This window comes from Epinephelus fuscoguttatus, linkage group LG18 (assembly GCF_011397635.1).
Source record: "Epinephelus fuscoguttatus linkage group LG18, E.fuscoguttatus.final_Chr_v1".
Classification (NCBI taxonomy): Eukaryota; Metazoa; Chordata; class Actinopteri; order Perciformes; family Serranidae; genus Epinephelus; species Epinephelus fuscoguttatus.
In genome coordinates, this window is record NC_064769.1 from 601209 (window position 1) to 622512 (window position 21304).

General features: G+C 42.0%; 1 protein-coding gene across 8 annotated transcripts in view; it reads left to right on the forward strand.

Annotated features, from left to right (window-relative positions):
• Nucleotides 1-21304, forward strand: part of ralgps1 (Ral GEF with PH domain and SH3 binding motif 1) — a 315193-nt gene that overhangs the window by 226928 nt on the left and 66961 nt on the right. For 7 of the 8 annotated variants that reach the window (XM_049604029.1, XM_049604031.1, XM_049604030.1 and 4 more), the window contains one exon: nt 3766-3833. The exons of the other annotated variant lie outside the window; for it this stretch is intronic. In XM_049604029.1, the coding sequence (XP_049459986.1) occupies nt 3766-3833 (68 nt within the window). The remainder of the gene's footprint in view (nt 1-3765; nt 3834-21304) is intronic. 8 annotated transcript variants of the gene reach the window in all.

Here is a 21304-nt window from a genome sequence, read left to right on the forward strand (position 1 = left end):
CCACCAAGCCATCGACACCCCATGAGCACTTGAATTTAAGTTGAAATACGAGAGGATATTTTCTGCAGAACATGTTTGCAGGGGACTCCCCAGAGGCTGTTGTCAGCTCTGTCAGTAAATGAAGTGCTAAATCCAGAGTCACTGTGAGGTTACTGACTACATCCAACATGATGAAGGCACCAGTGAAAAGCAATAAATGACGATGTGTTGCACCATTTTTCATTGTTAGACGTGATCAAGTGGTTAAATAGTAAGCCTACGTCAATAGGATCAGTTAGTACTGTAGTTGTAAGTTTTACTTTTGAGATTACTTTTTTTTTGCATAAGTGAGTTTTATTTTATCTCAAGTTAGTTTTGTTTGATGTTAAAGAAAATTTGTTTGATTAAAGTGGCATAAAACTAACTCCACAGATATGGATTGAAACTATAACTACAACTTTACTGGTTTGCAGAGGCAAACAACCGCCAGAAAAAAAAATATTAATAAAAGAAAATAATAATATAATATAAATTAATAATAAATAGAAGCTGCTGTAAAAAGGTCGGTAATGGACTTATGTGAAATCTTCATATACACTGTTAGCTGATCAAGGACAAAGTTTAGACTTGTATGTTCCGCATCATTTTCTGTAATTAAACTGCTGGAATTGATATCACAGCTGTGAGTGTGTAATGGATTAATGGATTTATGTCTGGACACTTCAGCTAATAGTCTAGTAGCCAACTAGGCTAACCCGGAAATGTTGAGCACACCAAAGTTTTATTGCAGAAATGTGAAGTATGGGTCCCCAGTATACAGAAACTGCCAGATGCTAATTTGCATATGTTGAGCAATTTGCATAATTAGCATTATTAGCATTATAAGCTTGACCACATATTTTGCACTGTATGGCCAATTTCTACAGTATGTGAGTGGTTTTAGAGATTTTAGAGGATGCTGATTTCATTTCTGGCATTTTCAGATTTCAAAGAGCTAATTTTATTATATATTTGGATGTATTTAGGCAAATTTTGATTACTTTCAGGCATAATTTTAGGTTATTTTTATGGTAAACACAATAATCTTACATTTCAGAATCATGAGTGCTCTTGTGAATGTTGATGCATTGTTTTCAGGGTGTAGTGAAGCTGAATCCCCTCCAACACTTTTGAAGATTCAAAATTGCTTCTTTGAATCTTTGTTAGGTTGAATGTTATGTATTTCTGGTGGAAAAAGCAATGCGGGTATTTGACATAACTTGGATCCTGCAACTGTACGATACATATTAATGGGGTATTAATGTGGTAGCTCTTTAAGACACCCAATGAGATGACATCACCTAAGCCCATCAACATGTGTGATCAATGAACTATGTACAAATATACACTATATACATGCCATACAAGACAGGCCCTGCAAGTCGCTAGGGCACGCCCGAATGGCAGAAGGGCTGCCCAGGTTGGTCCGCAAGTCGCAAGATCCAACGAGGACCCAGTTAAAACTCCACCAGACGCAAGACTTAAAACAGAGTCTGGGCAACCCGGGTGAGCCCGCCAGATGCAAGGCTAACCAAGAGGGCCTCACCTCCGCACCACACCGCATCTTCTCCAGACCCATCATCCCTCTCTTTGTGTTCTTGGTGTTGTGTGAGTATGTTGCAGCATATACCGTCATTACCTTTGCAGGAACAATAACTGGTACAGGCCAGACCTGCAGCTGCACAGCTGCACTTTGCTGATGTGCAAGGTTTCAACCCAGCTTTGCAACCACAGCTGACAACATCTAACAAAGCAGGAGGAGCAGCTGGACTTGAATTCTGGGTGGGCATAATCAGTTCCTCTCCTTCCTTTAGGCCCATCTTCTTGTCCCATCCAAACAAGGTGATATCCACAGCCGGTGGATCAGGCTGGTCTGCTGCTTTCCATAGCAGCAGACCAGCTATGGAACATCTTCCATGAAGGCGCATATTGCGCTTTGTAGGAGGTAGCGTCTTCAGTGCTGGGGACCTTTTGCGCTTTCAGTAAATTTCATACCAGGCTGCATCCAAGGTTACAGAGTTCCTCTGATTGTACGGAGCCAGAAAGAAAGCCCTCGTTGCTTTTGTGATCTGTAAATCTGTGGCTTCTGCCCCTCCAAAACAGTGGAGAAGCTTACCAGGTACAACTGTCATGGCCTTGAGTGCACCTTCCCCTTCCCAACAGGATATGAGGTGGTATCACATCCCGAAAGAGCATGCATGGCCAAAATGGAACCACATTGGTCACCCAGGTTGAAAATGTCAAAACTTGTTTAGAGAGGTGTTGGGAAACTAGCCATCCTAGACTAGCAATCCAGGCTTTTAGGATACTGTCTAGTGTAATGGATGCCAACTGATGCCAGCTAGGATGCTAGTTGCGCTAGTGTATGTTGGTATACCTCACTCACTTAACCAACTTTGCTAACTACTGAGTTGGGAGCCTGGGTCAGCTCAGCAGGTAGCGCATTGGTATTACCAATCTGGTGTTGCTGGGAGGTCACAGGTTTGAAACCCAGGGCAGGCAGACTATATGAGAAGACCGCTGATATTTTGGTTCCGTGACCCAAATGAGAGTGAGATTAAGGGGGGTGAGTGTCACAGAAGGCGTAACTGAGGCTAGGTAGGTATATGAACACTGGTAAACCTCACCCAGAAGAAGACATGTATTCAGGGATTTTAAGATAAGCACTCTCAATTCCCAACTGCCGTTGTTGGGTGGTTGCAGGTTCGACCCAGGGCCTGTTCCACTAGGTAAACCTCCCTCCCAGTGTTAAAGCGGAACGCCGGCGTTACTGAACTCTATCGTGCAAGCTTGTTACTAGTAACCGAAATGTGCAGCAATGGGAAAATTTGGTAATACGTAGCACAAGTTCTGTACCCAGCTGCTAAAGCGCAGTGAACCGGGCATTTTTGAAACGAAACCGAAACTGCAAAAATGGCCTGTTAGGTTAGCTCTACTGCCAAGCGCACAAATTAAGTTATGTTGTACCAAATATTCTCATTCCTTAACGTTTTGGTTGTTTGTGATTAGCTTGTTCGATAGGGATATGAGTTCAATAACGCTGGCGTTCCACTTTAAGGAAGACATGCTAGTTGGTGAAACTGCTCCCTTTATGATTAAGTTTTCCATACATTTTTAAATGTTTCAAGTACTTTAAAACTAGACTATGCTTCCTTGCTTTACAACATACTTATTACAACTACAACAGTTAGCTGCAACAGCTAGCATTTTATTTGCATAAAAACATGACCGGACCTCAAGAAATGTAAACAAAATTAGGTTATCAACATTCACGTCAAAGAGCAAGAGCTCTTGTGATTCTGAAATGTAAGATTATTGTGTTTACTCATGAAAATAACCTAAAATTTTGTTCGAAATTAATACAAAATGTGTCTAAATTTATCCAAGTTTGTTATGGAATTACCATTTTGAAGTCTGAAAGTGCCAGAATTGAATTCAGCAACCTCTAAAACCTCTTAAACTACTCCAATATTGTAGAAACTGGTCACACAGTGCAAAATCAATTGTCAATCTGGATGATTCTGCTAATTATGCTAATTGTGCTAATTATGCAAATTGCTCAACATATGAAAATTAGCATCCAGCAGTTTCTGTATGCTGGGGACCCATACTTCACATTTCTGCAATAAAACTTTGGTGTACTCAACATTTCCAGGTTCACAATGGGGCTCTATGGGCTGGCTACTAGCCTATAATTGGGAAGCAGCAATGTGCTGGTGTGTATGATAGAGAGAATTTGTGTTCTAGGCTGTCTCTGAAGATTGAACCTGGCAACAGTTCCCCTCGCATTGCTTCTTCTAAAGAAGACCTGGCAGGTAAGACACACATTGTAGAACTACACTGATGCAATAGTCTCCCAGTGGTTTGCCCTTTTTTGAATGCCAGGTGTTTATTTGAATTACTTAATCATTTTTATTTGGATAATTAGAATAAAATACATTTTATAAGGTTTTTGTTAGGACACTAAAATGTTTCCAGACAGCATCACACTGATGTCACATACACTGAAAAAGTCAGGACAGTTAATCGTATGTAGCTTTTCCGTAATCATTGGTGAAGTTACAATTATCCATCAGTTGTAGCATATAACAAAAATTGGACAAAAAGTTTGAGGAGACAAACATTATTACATAAGTCATTATTTAAATGACTGTATGATACATTTTGTTCATTTTCTTATCAGAGCTAGAGGATCTTGACTCTTTCCTACCTTAGCAAAGATACATTTTTGTCGAACATTGCCTGCACTGAAGAAGCATTTATGTATTTTTCTATATGGTACATGATTGGACTGTTTACAGTGATTTTAAATGTATTTTGCCCAAAGAGGCAACCACAGCTATGTTGCTGGCGGCACAGACTGTGAAACCCTGAGCAGCAGAGAAACCCTACTGCTAGAAATGTCCTGACCAAGTGTTTTTGACCCTGATCTCAAGCTGAGTCACTTAATATTGAGTATCTGCTGATACTGAGTCCTTATCTGATACTTCTATTTTTCTAGGTAATACAGCTGCACAGTGCACACTTCAAGCACACTGAAGTTATTCAAATTTTATGCTTGGGAACTGAATAGCTCTGTAGTGAATTAAGGGAAACAAATCCCTGCATCCAAGTCATTCCTTATTGTTTAATTATTTAATTATTTATTTATCAAAAAATAAGTAAACAGGTAAAAATAGCAAACCCTCCCTTTAATCTTTTTGAACTTGTTACAGTCTTGAGGGAATGTCTTTGTTCCTGTAAGAGACTGTCCTCCAGTGTTTGTTGCCTCTGTTCAGCCTTTGCATGAGTTACCTGAATGAACTGTGTTCCACTGATTTTTTTATCGTCTGTACATCTTTAGCAAGGATTTGGCTACATGAATGAAATACTCTCATTGCTTTTTCACGCTTTTGTTGCACTTTGCAGTGGTGTGGTGAGTGCAGTTGTCGTCAGTTCTGCACTTCTATCTCACCTCCACCCACAGTGAAACACCATGAGCCATTAACACAAGAGACTTTCACACTGAGCTGAAATGAAACGAGTGCTCATAATTTTGTGCAAAAAACATTAATAAACAGTCATACAGTCTCATACTGCATTTTTGCTGTTGTTTATGGCCTTTAGTGTTCCTCCGCGTGCAGTACTCTGCCCCTGCTTGCACACACTCACAGTAGCTCAGCAGGGTGGAGCAGAGTAAGACAGCAGGAGAGTTGGGGATAACTGCACTCCCCATGTATCTGTATGAAAGCTTTGTGAGTAAAAACACTTGTGTGATAATTGATATAAAAACTGGACTGGATCCTCTATAGACCTCAGTATAGCCAATCCCGATCAGTTAAAAAATTCCTTGATTGGCTGTGATACCAGTCTTTGTGATCAGATACGGACATCTGAACGTACTGCTGTTAGACAATCAAATATCTCACAACAGGTCAACTGTTGCAGACTTGATACCAAACTGTCTTAGAACAAACTGGAAGAGAAGCACTACACAGACAAAGCAAGAATGAGGATGTTAGGGTGGCATTCATCACTGACTTAAGAGGCTTGAAAACAAACTCCTCCCGCCTACTTCCCAGCTCTACAAGCAGACCTTGACAGAAAAGAATGATGAGCTGTTGGCCAATACCCACTTCCTGCACAAGTATTGGAGCACCTCTGTGTTAGCGATCACTGAAACTTGACTGAACAGTGACATTGATTCCACTGAGGTGGAGCCTTCAGGCTTCTCAGCACTCAGGACTGACCGAGACCCCAACATCATTGGGCTCACAAGTTGGCATCTGTCTCCTCATCAGGAACAAGTGGTGTTGGAGAGTTGTGGTGAGAGAATACCTGTGTACCCTTGACACTGAGCTGCTGTGTGTCTCCCTCCAACATTTCCATCTGTCCAGGGAGAACTCTGCTCACTGTTACCACTGTGGTCTGTGCCCTGTCTATAAGAGGTTGCCAGAGAGGGAGCCTCAAAGAATGGCTGTCAAGGTGTAGAACGATGACAGCGTAATGACTTTATAACCCTAATATTAACAAGAAGGGTATAGCAGTGCCTGACTGTATGTATTTCTTTGTAATACCCACTAAGACCTTTTTAGTTTATCCTAATGATCAGCCTTGGGTGTCTAACAGATTAAAGAAATTTATACTTCAGAAGAAAAAAGCCTAAAGAAACCAGGATGAAACAGCTAGAATGGGCACACAGAGACAAAAAAAGAGAACTACAACTGGACAAGCACAGCTACAAACAAAAGTTAGAGGCTGGCTACCAGCAATCCAAGAAAGGCATGGCAGGGAATTAGAACCATGACCAATGTTTCACGCAGTTGCAGGCGACTATACCTACCTTTGTTCTGCCCAGTCCTCTTGTCCCCCTTACACCCCACTTTACTATAAAGGAATCGCAAGTCCTTGAACTCTATGTGTGCGGTTTCTCCTTACTTGTCCTTCATCAGTGTGTATAATGTAGGACCTTGGTGTTGTGGCTGGTTGAATAACAGTCCCTTGTTTCTCCTCTCTTGGGAGCCACACATTTTGACCGGACTGCAGTGGTGGTGGGCTCGATATGATCAAGCAGCATCAGGGTCTCTGCTCTGTCCAAGGCTCACTAAATTCAGACCAGACTGTCAAACTAGGCAGTGCTGATCAAATCAGAATCAAGATTTTGTCACTGCATTGTTCATTTCCCCACCTCAAATGTTTTAAAAAAACACATTTTACTGTACTGTAAGAGAAACAGTATGTGACCAGAGTGCCATTTTTGTTCTGTTTGAAAACAGACCAAGCAACATCCCAGCTTGCATGTGCTTCACAGCACTACGTTACACGTTTCATTGCTCTGATTGGTTGTAAATGGACCTGCACTTTTATAGCGTCTTTCTAGTCATCCTACCACTCAAAGCGCTTTTTACACGAGTCACAGTCACCCATTCAAACACACGTTCATACACTGGTGGCTGAGGTTACCTTACAAGGTGCCACCTGCTACTCAGTTTTTAACACACTCATATACCGATCGAAACATCATCTGGAGCAATTTCGGCTTCAGTGTCTTGCTCAAGGATACTTCTACATGCAGACTGGAGGAGCTGGGGATCGAACAGTTGATCTACCTCTGAGCCACAGCCGTCGTTAGTCTATCCAGTTGTGAACAGAGGCGTCTCACAAAGAGTCTTCTCCTTCAGAAATACATTATACCCTGGCTGTCTCTCAACCCTTCAATCATTTCATCAAAGTAACTTAACTTATTACATCAGATTAGTTTATAAACTGGGCAGTAAAGATGAAAAAAATGTCTGGAAATAGGCTTTAACAAAACAAGGCATTCCTGCAGGGTGAAAGGATGCAGCGCAACAGAATGAGGTAACACTTTAAGATAAAGTACACAAAATTAGAGTAGTTACTGAGGAACTAATGGGGAATGAATGAGGAACTAATGAGGAACAATTGAGTAGTTACTGAGGAACTAAGGTATACAAAATTAGAGTAGTTACTGAGGAACTAATGAGGAACTAATGAGTAGTTACTGAGGAACTAAGGTACACAAAATTAGAGTAGTTAATGAGGAACTAATGATGAACTAACTATTAGTTAATGGTCAGTTCTTCAGGAACCCCTGATCAAATTTCAGAGGAGTAGTTACTGAGGAACTAATGAGGAACTAACTATTAGTTAATGGTCAGTTCTTCATTAACTCATGATCAAATTTCATAACCATTTCAGGTGACTACCTCCTGAAGCTTATCGAGAGAATGCCGAGAGTGTGCAAAGCAGTAATCAGAGCAAAGGGTGGCTATTTTGAAGAAACTAGAATATAAAACATGTTTTCAGTTATTTCACCTTTTTTTGTTAAGTACATAACTCCACATGTGTTCATTCATAGTTTTGATGCCTTCAGTGAGAATCTACAATGTAAATAGTCATGAAAATAAAGAAAACGCATTGAATGAGAAGGTGTGTGACTTTTGGCCTGTACTGTGTATATATATATATATATATATATATATGTCTATATTTGCGCACATATGCTTACCATAATCAGAGTTTTAAATATTGAAATGTTATGTGACACTATGCTGCAATTAACTTTATTTTGAAAAACTGAGTCATCACCTGCCTGTCTGGCTGTACTGCGGTACGCTCAAGAGTGGAGGGGAGGCAAAGAGACTACAGTCCGAAGTAGAGGGAGAGAAAAGGGTGAGAGAAAGGTAGCCTACCTAAGCAAGGTTAAGTTTGATTCATCTTTTGTTAAAGCCTGTGAAAATGACCCTAATGTTAACATTAATGCTCCCGCTGTCTCTTCCTGTCACGTTCATCACACTGTCATCATCTGAGCAAACAGCACTGAACTTTCCCGTGCTCTCATAGCTCCTTAGCTTTGTTTTTAAAGATTAGATTAGATTAGATTAGATTAGATAGAACTTTATTAATCCCTTGGGAAGACTCCCTCAGGGAAATTAAAATTCCAGCAGCATTGGATAGCAGCACACAGGGTAAAGAGCACACAGGGTATCAAAACGTAAAAAAAAAAGTAAAAACAATTTGTAAAATATAAATATAAGATATATGATACAGATATGATATATACAGAGAATAATTAAGTAATTCCTAGTAGGAATCCACAGCCTCCACCTCAACTCCCTCGATCAGAACTGGTCGCGGTCTTGGTCTGGACTTCCCAAAGTCAATGACCAGCTCCTTTGTCTTCGAGGTGTTGAGCTGTAGATGGTTTGTGTGGCACCAGACAGCAAAGTCCCTCACTAGGCTCCTGTACTCCTCCTCTCTGTTGTCCCTGATGCATCCAACGATGGCTGTGTTATCGGCAAACTTCTGGATGTGACACAGCTCAGAGTTGTAGCAGAAGTCCGAGGTGTACAGGGTGAAGAGAAGTGGGGCCAGCACCGTGCCCTGGGGGTGCTCTGGTGCTACTGATCACAGTGTCAGACGTGGTGTCCCTCAGCCTGACGTACTGCCGCCTGTCGGTGAGGCAGCTGGAGATCCAAGTGACCAGGCAGGGGTCCACTCGTATCCTGTTCAGTTTGTCCTGAAGCACAAGTGTTAAAGGCGCTCGATAAGTCCAGGAAGAGAATCCTCACCATACCGCTTCCCTTATCCAGGTGTGAGTGGGCTCGGTGTAGCAGGTGGAGGATGGCATCCTCCACACCAACACCTGCCCGGTATGCAAACTGCAGACAGTCCTGGGCGTGTTCCACCTGGGGTCTGAGGAGGCTGAGGAAGAGCCGCTCCAACTTCTTCATCAGGTGTGAAGTGAGTGCCACTGGTCGGAAGTCATTCAGCTCGCTGGGCCGGTTCTTCTTAGGAACTGGAACGATGCAGGATGTCTTCCAGAGGGTGGGCACTCTCCCTAGCTGCAGGCTAAGGTTGAAGGTACACTGTAGCGGTTCTTCCAGTTCAGCAGCGCAGGTCTTCAGTAGTCGGGGACACACCTTGTCCGGGCCTGCTGCTTTCCTGGGGTGAAGCTTCCTCAGCTGTCCTCTGACCTGGTCCACAGTGATGTATGGAGGAGGTTGTGTTGAGGTGGGGGAGGGGGAGGAGGGGGGTGCTGCTGTGATGTCTGGGGGGAGGTGTGCTGAGGGAAGAAGGAGAGATGGCTGCAGTGGGGGCATGGGCTGGTTGAACTGGTTGAAGAAGTTGTTAAGTTCGTTCGCCTTCTCCATTGTCCCCCCCTACGACTCTGGTCTTTGTGTTATGGCCTGTGATGGTTTTCACACCTTCCCAGACTTCACTCATGTTGTTGATTTCAGCTTCTGCTCCACCTTTCTCCTGTAGCTGTCCTTTGTTTCCCTCACGCAGGGTTTCACCTCACCTTCATCGCCTCCTTGTCTCTGTTCCTGAAGGCGGCCTTCTTCCTGTTGAGGACAGCTTTGACTTCCTGCGTTACCCATGGTTTGTTATTAGGGTAACAGCAGACAGTCCTGGTAGGGGAGACCACATCTGCACAGAAGTTAAGGTAATCCGTCAGACAGTGTGTCAGCCCCTCTATGTCCTCACCGTGCGGGTTGATCAGCTCATCCCAGACCAGACCGTGGTGTTGTAGCAGTCTCTCAGGGCACCTTCCATTTCAGGGGACCACCTCTTGATGGAGCGAGTGGTTACCAGCTGCCTTTGGACCAGGGGGGTGTACTGTGGCTGTGGGTGGACCAGGTTGTGGTCAGACCTCCCTAGAGGGGGGAGGGGTGTGACTCTGTATGCATCCCTCACATTAACATACAGCAAGTCGATTGTCCTGTTGTTTCTTGTTGGACAGTCCACAACCTGGTGGAAAGCAGCCAAAGTAGAGTCCAAAGTTGCATGATTAAAATCCCCAGAAATGATCATAAATGCCTCAGGGTGCTGTGTCTGCAGCCTTGCTGTGACGGAGTGAATCTTCTCACATACAGTGGCTGCGTCCGCTCTCGGAGGGATGTAAACACAGATGGTGATCACGTGACTAAGCTCCCTTGGCAGATAATATGGCCGCAGGCTAACGGCTAGTAGCTCGAGGTCCCAGCAACACGAGACCATCTTTACGGAGATATGTCCTGGGTTACACCAGCGGTTGTTAACATACATGATGAGTCCCCCACCTTTGCTTTTCCTGCATGCTCTCATGGTAAATCCGTTGGTTATTCAATGCGGACAGCTCGTTGATCTTGTTCGGCAGCGAATTCACATTCCCCAAAATCACGGAGGGAATCAATGGTTTGTAGCGCCTCCGATTGTCCGCTAGCCTAGCCTTTAGCTTAGCCCCGGCCTTGCAGCCCCTGGGTCTCCTCCTCAACTCTGCCGGGATGGGGTGTCGTATCCTGGCTCGTCCCTTTGTTTTCAGAGCCAGTAGTTCCTCTCTTGAATAAGTGAGAAAACTGGCTCCTGGTGGCATTGGAAAGTTAAAAATATCCATGGGATATGTATAAAACACACAATGTCTTCGTGAGAAGAGCAGAAAGGTAGCAAAGATAGGAAAAAAGAGTTTAAAAAGAGCTAAAACTGGAGAGCTACTGGAGAGGCAGCCCTCTTACACAGTGCCAGACTAAGACAGGGACTCGGTGAAACTTAACTTCTCATCACTTTGTGTAATATGGATGGAAAATCCGGCAGGCCTGGCCCATCCCTCTAACTGTAATTATGAGCCCGAGCCTGGTTTAAACCCGACATTTTTTTTAAGGATACGAACATGGACACTGAAGGCTGACGGCCAATTTCCACCAGATGCGTGTTGGTTGCGTCTCCACTCCGGCATGGCAGCGGAGCCGAAAGGATTCAATTCTAGTCAACGTGTGTTTCCACCGGCTGCGGCTGTGCTGCGTTCCGGCTCCGTCTCAGCTCCGGCACTCTGGAGCCCTCCGCAACAGATACGCAGGACTTCTATTTTTGCCGGACGCCGGAGCACAACGCAGCAAGTCAGCACAGAGCAGATCGTGCGGGGCAGGAAGTCGTGCACAGAAACACAATAAAACACCCGGTTAATTTTCAAAATAAAATACACAGTGTTCATGGCGGATCATATTTCCCTGCACTACACCTTAAAAACGACATAATGGGCAGAGGCAGGCCTGAAGTCAACAGGTCAGAGGTTTTCAGACGTCATTTCACCCCACTGACTCCATGGACGAGGAGATATTAATCATGGCAGTGCACCGAGATGTCTTCCGGCGGAGCTGCACCGCACCGCACAGCAAACGCAGCCGGTGGGTATTGACGGACGGCGGAGCACGCAGCGGATAACCAGCACTGCTGTTCTGCAACGGACACGCATCCAGTGGAAATCCGGCGTGACGGCATGGCAATGGCAGTGGCGCTGTCAAGGGGGGGACATTTATTAATTTGCGACACCTGCTACCTGTTTACCACGCCCCCCCTCCAGACAACCTGGTCAGTTTAAGAGCACATTCAAGATCAACAGTATTCGACACACTTTTAATTGTTTTTATGTGTAGGTGAGGACAGACCTGAGGAACAGGCAGCATCAATGGGCCATCTCATATAACAGAGCCTTTGAGCTCTTTTTCAAAAAATCAAGAAAAATAAAGTGCTCTCAACCAGGCTGCAAACTGTGCCATTAGATTAGGCTACAGTTGTGTATATAGTTGTGTAGTGAACAAATATTGTATTTATAAAAACATTCAGTTTTAAGTTGTCATAATTTCACATCAATACCCCCGTCCCCACCCGTCATCTCCGGAGCCCTCCCCCACAGTTTAAAAAAATCCTGGAGGAAACCCTGAGCAATATTACTCACTCAACTGAAAGCTGTCCATCAGCTCCTGCAGGCCTGGGGCGTTTTTTCCAGTTTATCTTAGGAACATGAATGTTTCAGTCACGCCAGGATTTGTGATTGCTGCAAAGTTTTCACTCCTTGTGATGCACTCTCTATGGCGGTTTTCCTCCTGATGATGATGATATATCTCTAGCCTCCCCAATGATGGTAGCACCGAATCCCATTCTGTGCAGCAAAATAATTCCACCTCCGTAGGCATAGGTTGGCAAGCCCCACAGCTACACCACCAATCCTCCCCTGACCTCCGTCTCCTGTCGGCCCCTTGCTGTTCCGGTGCCTCGGAGGATTCAGCCTCTCTTCTTGCCCGCTCAGCATCCAACACCTGGAGTTCCTCATATTCCGGCTCAAACAGGTATGGCTCTACTATACTATAGTCCGGGAGATATTGTTAGGCTGAATAAACAACTGAGTTTTGTTTACAGGCTATGTCTGTGCCTGTGCCTGCTCACTGGTGTATCCCTCCGTGCAGGACGTAAACACACTATACTTCTGTGTATAAACTTCTTCTAAAACGACTAAAAAGGACTCTCGTTTTTGGAATTAATGTTTAAACACGTTTGTTTTAAATGCCTGTGCAGAAATGCCAGCTTCAGGGTTTCTGTAACGTTTATTTGTTCACTTTTACGAGTAGGCTACTGACCCCGTATAGACTTTAATTGTATTCACTAAGCTAAGCCGCAGTGCTAACCACTGAGACCCAGCCACTGGACGTACAGACACAAAAATGATATCGATCATGTTGTCTCAATATGAAAATGATAGAGAAAGGGCATAACTCCCAAATCGTCGGTGTATTCCTTTAAATGCTACTGTTCAGTAGTCTGACTGTCTGGGGGTAAAATCCTTCGGGCAAGGAGGTCTGAGCCCTGAGTCTGGCAGTCGTAAATGACTGCGAAATACATAGAGATAGAGGCTTGTAGCGTGTTGCCCTTGGTCAGCGCCATCTTGTTTCCATTAGAAGCTGTCCAGAAAGAATATATTTGAATGTAACCCCTTTGTAATCACCAACATTGTGATTAATAACTGTAATTTAACTACATACTTTTTCTCAGTATGACGTGGTCTCCAGGAATGCAGAGGAGAGGAGGTTTGTGTATGAGGATCAGAAGAGAGAGGAGTTCCACAGCTTTAGACTTCAGTTTTAGTTTCAGTCCCACTACAGAATCAACTTGTCGACACAAAGCTTCCTGTTGCTAAAAGCATAACATGTCAGTTAAAACACATTTTATTTTGTATTTAGATATCACTTTATTTTGGTAGTATTCATAGAGCATAAAGCAGAGATGCTCTTTGATAAATAACATGTACGTAGTGCAGTGCTTAGACTGTAGCAGAATATATAATGGTCACCCATAGCTTTCTGCAGGTTAGGTCAGTTACAGCAGGTTTCTATACTGAGACTTGATTTATTATATTTTCATCAGGTTGGAAAAGAACTTGCCAGCTTGACTACATAAACAAGTAAACTGGTCTCCTCTTTCAGTGTCATTTCCTGCTTATTCTCCATCCTCCCTCACCTCTCTGTGGTCTCTGAAGTCATCATGGAGGTGAGGAGACTTTAGTGAACACACTCTGAACACTGCAGAAAGGCAGCAGATTTTCCTCCTGCATTTGTAAAGTGACTGGCCAGCATAGTGAGAGCTGAGTGAAAAGTTCCATGAGGACATGTTGAAGAGGGCCAGAACACTTCCTTTATTTTCCTTTCTTGTGTTGTGCGGGGGTTTGGAGAGGTTCATTTAGAGTGGGCTGCAGTGATGTAATGCAGCAGAAACAAGCTAAAAGCTTGCTGTAGGTCAGGGTAATAAAGAAGGACAAAACTCAGAGCCACATCAAAGATAGCACGGTGCTGTGCAGTAAGGCCATTTAGCATCATTGTAAGCATTTAAAGTTCAAATAATGCCTCTCAAATAATGCCTCAGAAATTCATCCATCGTCAGATGATTGGATTCATAGAGAAACCATGATTAGTTAACAGGTTAGTTAAAATCTTATCGATTTTGATAAATGCAGATATATGATACATGATTACAAGATTTTTACACTTTTGCACTTATGTAGGCCTACATCATGGTGGTGCCGTCAGTGGACAGAAAAGTTTATCATGTGCTTCTCATTCATATGATAGTAGTGCACACAAGGTCCAAACCATGCGGAGCTAATCAAAAAACACTGTTTTACAGGAAACATTCAGCTATATTGGCACAGCTTGTTTTAGAAGTTTGATGTGCTGGGACTTCACAATACAATGTAACTAATAATAAGCTTTCTTTACAGCTGTATTTTTAGATCATTAACTCATATAATTTATAGCCAGTTAGGCCAGTTAACTTAACATGGGCTCAAAATCATGTGGAGCAAGTTAATGATGCAGCTAATAGCAGTCTAACAGAAGCAACATGCCAGCCATTCCAGTGTCCTCAGGGACTAAACACATTCATCTTTTTCCATAGACTCATATCTGTCAGGCTGGCCAGCCAGCTACATGGTGGGATTAGTTTGTAATGGTTACCTTGTAAATGCTGTTCGCTCTCTTGCTCTGCCTCTACCAGAGGTCAAGAAGTATTCAAATCCTTTACTTAAGTAAAAGTACCTATGCCACACTGTAAAAATCAACTCCGCTACAATTGAAAGATCTACATTTAAAATACTTCAGTAAGAATATGTTTTAATCAGCAGACTTTACTTAAAATATGTAAACTAAAAGTAGTCACTGTGCTGTTAAAAGTTTCCAGTCAGTGTTTTCCTGTTCAATCTGTCGGCTGAATTCATATTAAAGCTGCTTTAATGTCTGTATTGCATTTTACTGTTGCAGATGTTTAAAGTTGCTCGCTTTCAAACTTCTGTATGCTGTATAATGTTGGGTAGTTTAAGCTACAACAATGCACCATATTCTATAAGATCATCATATGTTTGTAGCGTGGCTGTCCTGCAAGAACCACGTATCTCTGAAAAGTCAACTTTTCATGGCGTCAGAAAAATTGCCGTTTTCAGCTTTGTGGCAATACATTTTCCCGATAAAAAACTGTAATCTGAAAAGTAACTAAAGCTGTCAGACAAATTTAGTCAAGTAAAAAGAACAATATTTAGCTCTGAGATGTAGTAGAGTAGAACTATTAAGCATAAAATAGAAATACCAGAGTAAAGTACTAGTAACTCAAATTTGTACTTAAGTAGATTTACAGATATTGACTAAATGTACTTACATTGCAATACTGCCCTCTACCACTTATAACATGATTTTATATTTTTACATTTTGGATAATGTTGTGATATTAATCAACCCAGTCTCACTTCAAAATCATCGAATACCGGTGCTTGGTCAGTGACCTCCAACATCAGACACTGACAAAAAAAAAAAAAGATGTCCTTTCACAGCGGCATGATACACAGCTGGTCACTGTTATTTTTTAATGGTATCCAGCAGCATTAGGGGAAAAAATGGCAAGCAACAATGTAGCGTAACCCCCAATTTCCACATACTCTGTCAGTGGCGCACAGCGCAGCGTAGCGCACTATGTAGCAAATACGCTCCCATTCTAGTGAATAGCTGTATTTCCACAGCGAGCGATGCGCAGCGTCTCTGGAGCGTCCCAGAAGCTGCACGCAGCTCTGCTTCGTAGGAGATATGCTCCAGGTCTATTTTTCAGCGACTACACTTCCATTTCACGTCAAGCCACGTACCTCAGATCGCACCAAACCAGAAACGGAACGCGCACCGCATCCGGTAAATTTCAAAATACAACACAATGCATGGACTACGGATTGTAAACTCTCAATTTTTTAAAATCGTGAAGTAATGTTGATGTGAACAGCAAGGCAATCTCAAGTTGAACTTGTTTTCTCTCTTTCTCCTTCTGAATGAACTATTGTTTTGGTCTGGCTCACACTTTATCAATTGCTTTTTATCGCGTGATCTCGCAGTTCCCATGTGAGCTTGTGGCTCCGCTACACTGTGCGACACTCCACAAACGCATCCAGTAGGCGAGGTCGGTCATTCGGTCACTCCAGATCCACGTTGCTGCGCTGCGCGCTGCTGACAATGTGGAAATTGGGGGTAAGGGGGCGAAAGTCCAAGAAGGGTGGGCGGGAGTTGTGGTGGATGGGTCCAACAACCACTGCATTTATTTTGAAAGAGACTGTATGCAAACTGTACATTTACTGTGAAAACTTAAGTGTATTTTGAAAATAGACAATGCATGTTACAGGCTTAAGTTGACATGGCCTTCCAGGACGTCAACAACAAACGCACCCAGGGTAACTTGCATGTCATATGTTGATGTGGATAGTCCATGACCAAATGTCAGTATGTGCTGACAGAGTGAGAATGTGTTGTATTAGTCTGTAACAGAGCCATTGGGTACTGGTCATAGGGGGAGATTATGCAGTTAAGGAAGGAAAGGTTTCAATTTTAGTGCATGTCAATTACAAAAGCATTCTCTGTGCCAAGAGATATGTGAGAGTCTATGGAGAAATTGCATAGTTGCACAGACACTGAATAGTTCATTTATTCACTCACCATTCATTATCCGTAACTGCTTCACCTGTTAGTGTAGTGTTAAAGGGAAATTTTGGTTTATTTCAACCTGTCTCCTATTGTCCTAAATTTGTTTCAAGTGACTAGTGACATAAAAATAATAGTTGGCATGTTAGCCGTTAGCCTAGATACAGACGGGGCGCATAGTAGCATCAGACCTGTTAAAACGTAAGTGAAAGGGCATACTTCAAGTGCAAAGTTAGTCCACTAAACAAGCTTTTTTTCCACAAAGCCGGCCTCATATTGGTAGGATAAATGTCAGAGAACATATAGAAAACGACATGTAAACGTGTTGTCTTACCTTACCAGTGTGGTGCCATGTTTGTTTACCATTTAGCTCTGCTTTCCAAAGCGCGGCCGAAATATTGGAAGAACAAGTAGCGATCTCATACCGTGCCTGAAATCTCGCGAGAACAAGCAGCAACAGCTGGAAGGCAGAACCGGACAGTAGCCTGAAAAGTTCTTTCATTTATTTTATGAAAGATTTATAGAATAATGGAACAGTCACCACCGGATGTTGAAGGAGTAGGTCGCACTCCATTTGGACTCCCACGCTACCATGATTAAATTGCTCCAGTCATCATTGAACATAAACTTTCTTCATTGCATATGTGGTTAAAAGCCTTGTGAAGACAGCCGCTAAGAAAGATGAAGTAACAACCGACTAAAATGCCAAATATGCAAGCTGGAAACAAAGATAACCAACACGAGGATCAGCTACCGCCATTTTGCATTGCAAATCCGATTAGTAACCAAAATATCCTCAATGCTATTTCTTCCCTAAAGAGGACATTAACCCTATTAAACAAGACATCTGCACCACCATCAATGTCCGAATCTCGGAGATGTCCACTGCACTGCGGACAGAGTTTATGGCACACCAAGCCGAAACTCAGTCTGCTCTAGCTTCATTGCAAGCCACAATGGACACACAAGGCTCCACCGTGAAAGACCGAGGCTACACGCACAGCCGAACTTACAACACAATTTGATAAGGAAATAAAACGTCTCTCAACACTAGTTAAATCCCTTGAGGATAAATGTGACTCTTTAGAAGGACACTCACACAGAAAAAACTTGCGCATCATTGGTTTACCAGAGGGACAGGAGGGACAACGGCCCAGAGACTTTGTGAGTGAACTTCTGAAAGATATGATGGATCTAGACAGCAAGCCACTACCAGATCAAGTTCATCGTGCTCCACAGAGCCGACCCAAATCTAACGAGCCGCCGAGACCTATCACGGTTAAGTGCCATTACCATCACTGCATGGCTATCCTACAACGCGCCCGTGAGAAGGACCGACTGACACACCGAGGACAACGGCTGCATGTCTTCCCGGACTACACCTCAGTGGTCTCCAAGAAGCGTGCAGCATTCACGGAGGTCAGACCCCTGTTGCGCGATACTCCTGGGGTGAAATATGGACTCGTGTTTCCAGCCAGGCGAAGAATCACCTTCCCCGGCCAAATGGAAAGAAGCTTCATTGATGCTGAAGAAGCGATGGACTTTGTGCAGAAGAACATTAAGAAACCTACATGATTTAGGGTAGGACTATGCCACTATTCTTAATTTTGCTCAGAAAATAAGTTACATAACGTTAAGTGGCCATAATGTAAAATGAAAAATAATGCATAAAGGATTGTTGCATAAACAACTTGCTGAGTAGGGGTCACCTAAATAATGTACAGTTTTGTGGGGGCCCTACGGTTTTGGTTTATTTACTTTTTAAATAGACAGTGTCAATTACTGCAATAGTGGTAATAGTCCTGTTATATTAGTTTGACACCCTTTGCAGGTGGTCGTATCTTTTCGACTAGACATGTTATGTGTATTTCTTTCTTTATGTCTATTTTGTGGGTGGGGTGTTTTGGGGTTGGGAGAGAGATCCTATGCAGTTTCAGATAGTTACTTTATACAAACAGAGATGCAGAATAATATTAATTTCAATCATTACAAGTAGTACTAATGTTAAAAGTGATCCTGCAGGTGTAACCTTTACCTCTCTGAATGTGAAAGGATTAAATAATCCTGTTAAAAGAGGAAAGATATTTCCATATTTAAGATCTATAAAAGCCAATGTTATATTCCTACAGGAAACTCATCTTAAAGAGGTTGCCCATACCAGACTGAGAGCCAGATGGATAGGTCAAGCATACCATTCATCATTTTCAACTAAAGCAAGAGGTGTAGCACTTTTATTTAAGAAGAATGTCCCCTTTAAACACATAGACACAATCACAGACAACCAAGGGAGATTTATTTTAGTTACAGGCGAATTATACTCCACTCCTGTAACTATGCTGACTGTATACGGCCCTGACTTTGATAATCCTAGTTTCTATAATAAAATATTTTCCCTCATACCAGCTTCCACACCACAAACTAATCTTATCTTAGGTGGGGATTTTAATTGTGTCCTGGATCCCTATCTAGATAAATCTTCACAGCTAAATTTTAGAAAGTCCAACACAGTGGAGCTGCTTAAAACCTTTGCCATCAACACCAATCTGGTGCATATCTGGAGAGTTCTAAACCCTACAGGACGAGAATACTCCTTTTTTTTTCGCCAGTACATAACTGTTATAGTAGGATAGATTTTTTTTTTTTTTTAGATGCCAAATTGCTTCCAAATGTATAGAGTGTAAAATATCATAATATTGTAATTTCAGATCATGCTGCCCTATCGTTTACAGTTAATCTAGAAGATACTACTACAAAACATTATAGATGGTGCCTTAACCCTTTACTCCTTAAAGACCCCGTGTTCTGTGCTGATTTAGAGAATCAAATTAAATTTTTTTATGAGTCCAATCAAAGCCCAGAAACATCTCCCTCTCTGTTATGGGATACGCATAAGGCAGTCCTGAGAGGATATATAATCTCTACTGAAGCCTTTAAGAATAAAACAAACAAAAATAAACTAATTATATTAGAGCAACAAATCGAGACATTAGACAAAGAAAACATGCAGAATCCCTCTAGGGAATTATATCAGAAGATTTTACTATTAAAATATGGATATAATAAAATCATAACCTCTAATGTAAATAGACATCTCTTGAACATGAAACAGCAATTTTTTGAGTATGGCGAGAAACCGCATGGACTACTTGCCAGACAGCTAAGAAAAATGGAGAGCGATCATGCAATACATAGCATCAAATGTAAGACTGGAAAAACGCTTTCTAATCCTATTGAAATTAATAACAGGTTCCTCCAATTTTACGAAGAGTTATACCCCTCCAGAACAGGCAACAATATTGCAAAAATACAAGATTTTCTAAAAAACTGTGACCTCCCCTCTTTAAGTCAACAAGATAGTGACCTCTTAAATAAAGATATCTCGGAAGAAGAAATATTAATAGCAGTTAATGGTCTAAAAAGTGGCAAAGCTCCTGGACCGGATGGTTTTACTGCAGAGTATTACAAAAAAATGTCTACAACCCTTCTCCCCCATCTTCACCGTTTGTTTACAAGTGCACTGGAGACGAATGACTTACCTCAAACAATGTATGATGCTGTCATAACAGTAATCCCCAAAAAAGATAAAGACCCTCATGAAGTGGGTTCATATAGACCACTATCTTTGCTTAACCTTGATAATCGATTGTTAGCTAAAATATTAGCCCTTCAACTAAATAAAGTAATTGGTAAGATCATTCATCCTGATCAAACAGGTTTTATCCCCAATAGATAATCTTTTTTTAATCTCATACGTTTATTTAATATTATGTATTCAACTCGTTTTCCAGATGATGATTTAGTGGTTCTTGCCCTTGATGCTGAAAAAGCTTTTGATCAAGTTGAATGGAATTATTTATTTTCAGTATTACATAAATTCAACATAGGAGAAATTTTTGTTAAATATGTGAAATTGCTTTATAAATGTCCTAAAGCCAGAATATTTACAAATCAAACCATATCACCTGAATTTGCACTCTACAGAGGCACAAAACAGGGCTGCGTCCTCTCTCCTTTTCTGTTTACTCTTGCAATAGAGCCATTAGCAGAGACGATACAATCTGACTCTCTGATCCATGGCTATGACACAGACGGGACGCAAAATAGAATTTCGTTATATGCAGATGACGTTTTGTTATATATTAAGAAACCAGAGTTGAGCATTCCTCATATTCTTGATTTGATCACATTCTTCGGTAGTCTCTCTGGATACTGTATTAATTGGAGTAAGAGTGAACTCATGCCCATCAGGCTGCAAGACCCAACCTTCCTTGAGTTATTGCCCTTTAAGACAACTAATGAATTTACTTACTTAGGCATAAAGGTCACTCAAAAATATAATATAAGAATTTATATAAAGCAAATTTCCCCCCTTTTCTTAATAAACTTCAGTCATGTCTGAAGTTTTGGCAAACGCTCCCTCTCTCACTTATTGGTAGAGTAAATGCAATTAAAATGATTAGTCTTCCTCAGTTACTTTATCTTTTCCAAAATTTGCCAGTTTATTTAAATAAGAATTTCTTTAAACAAATAGA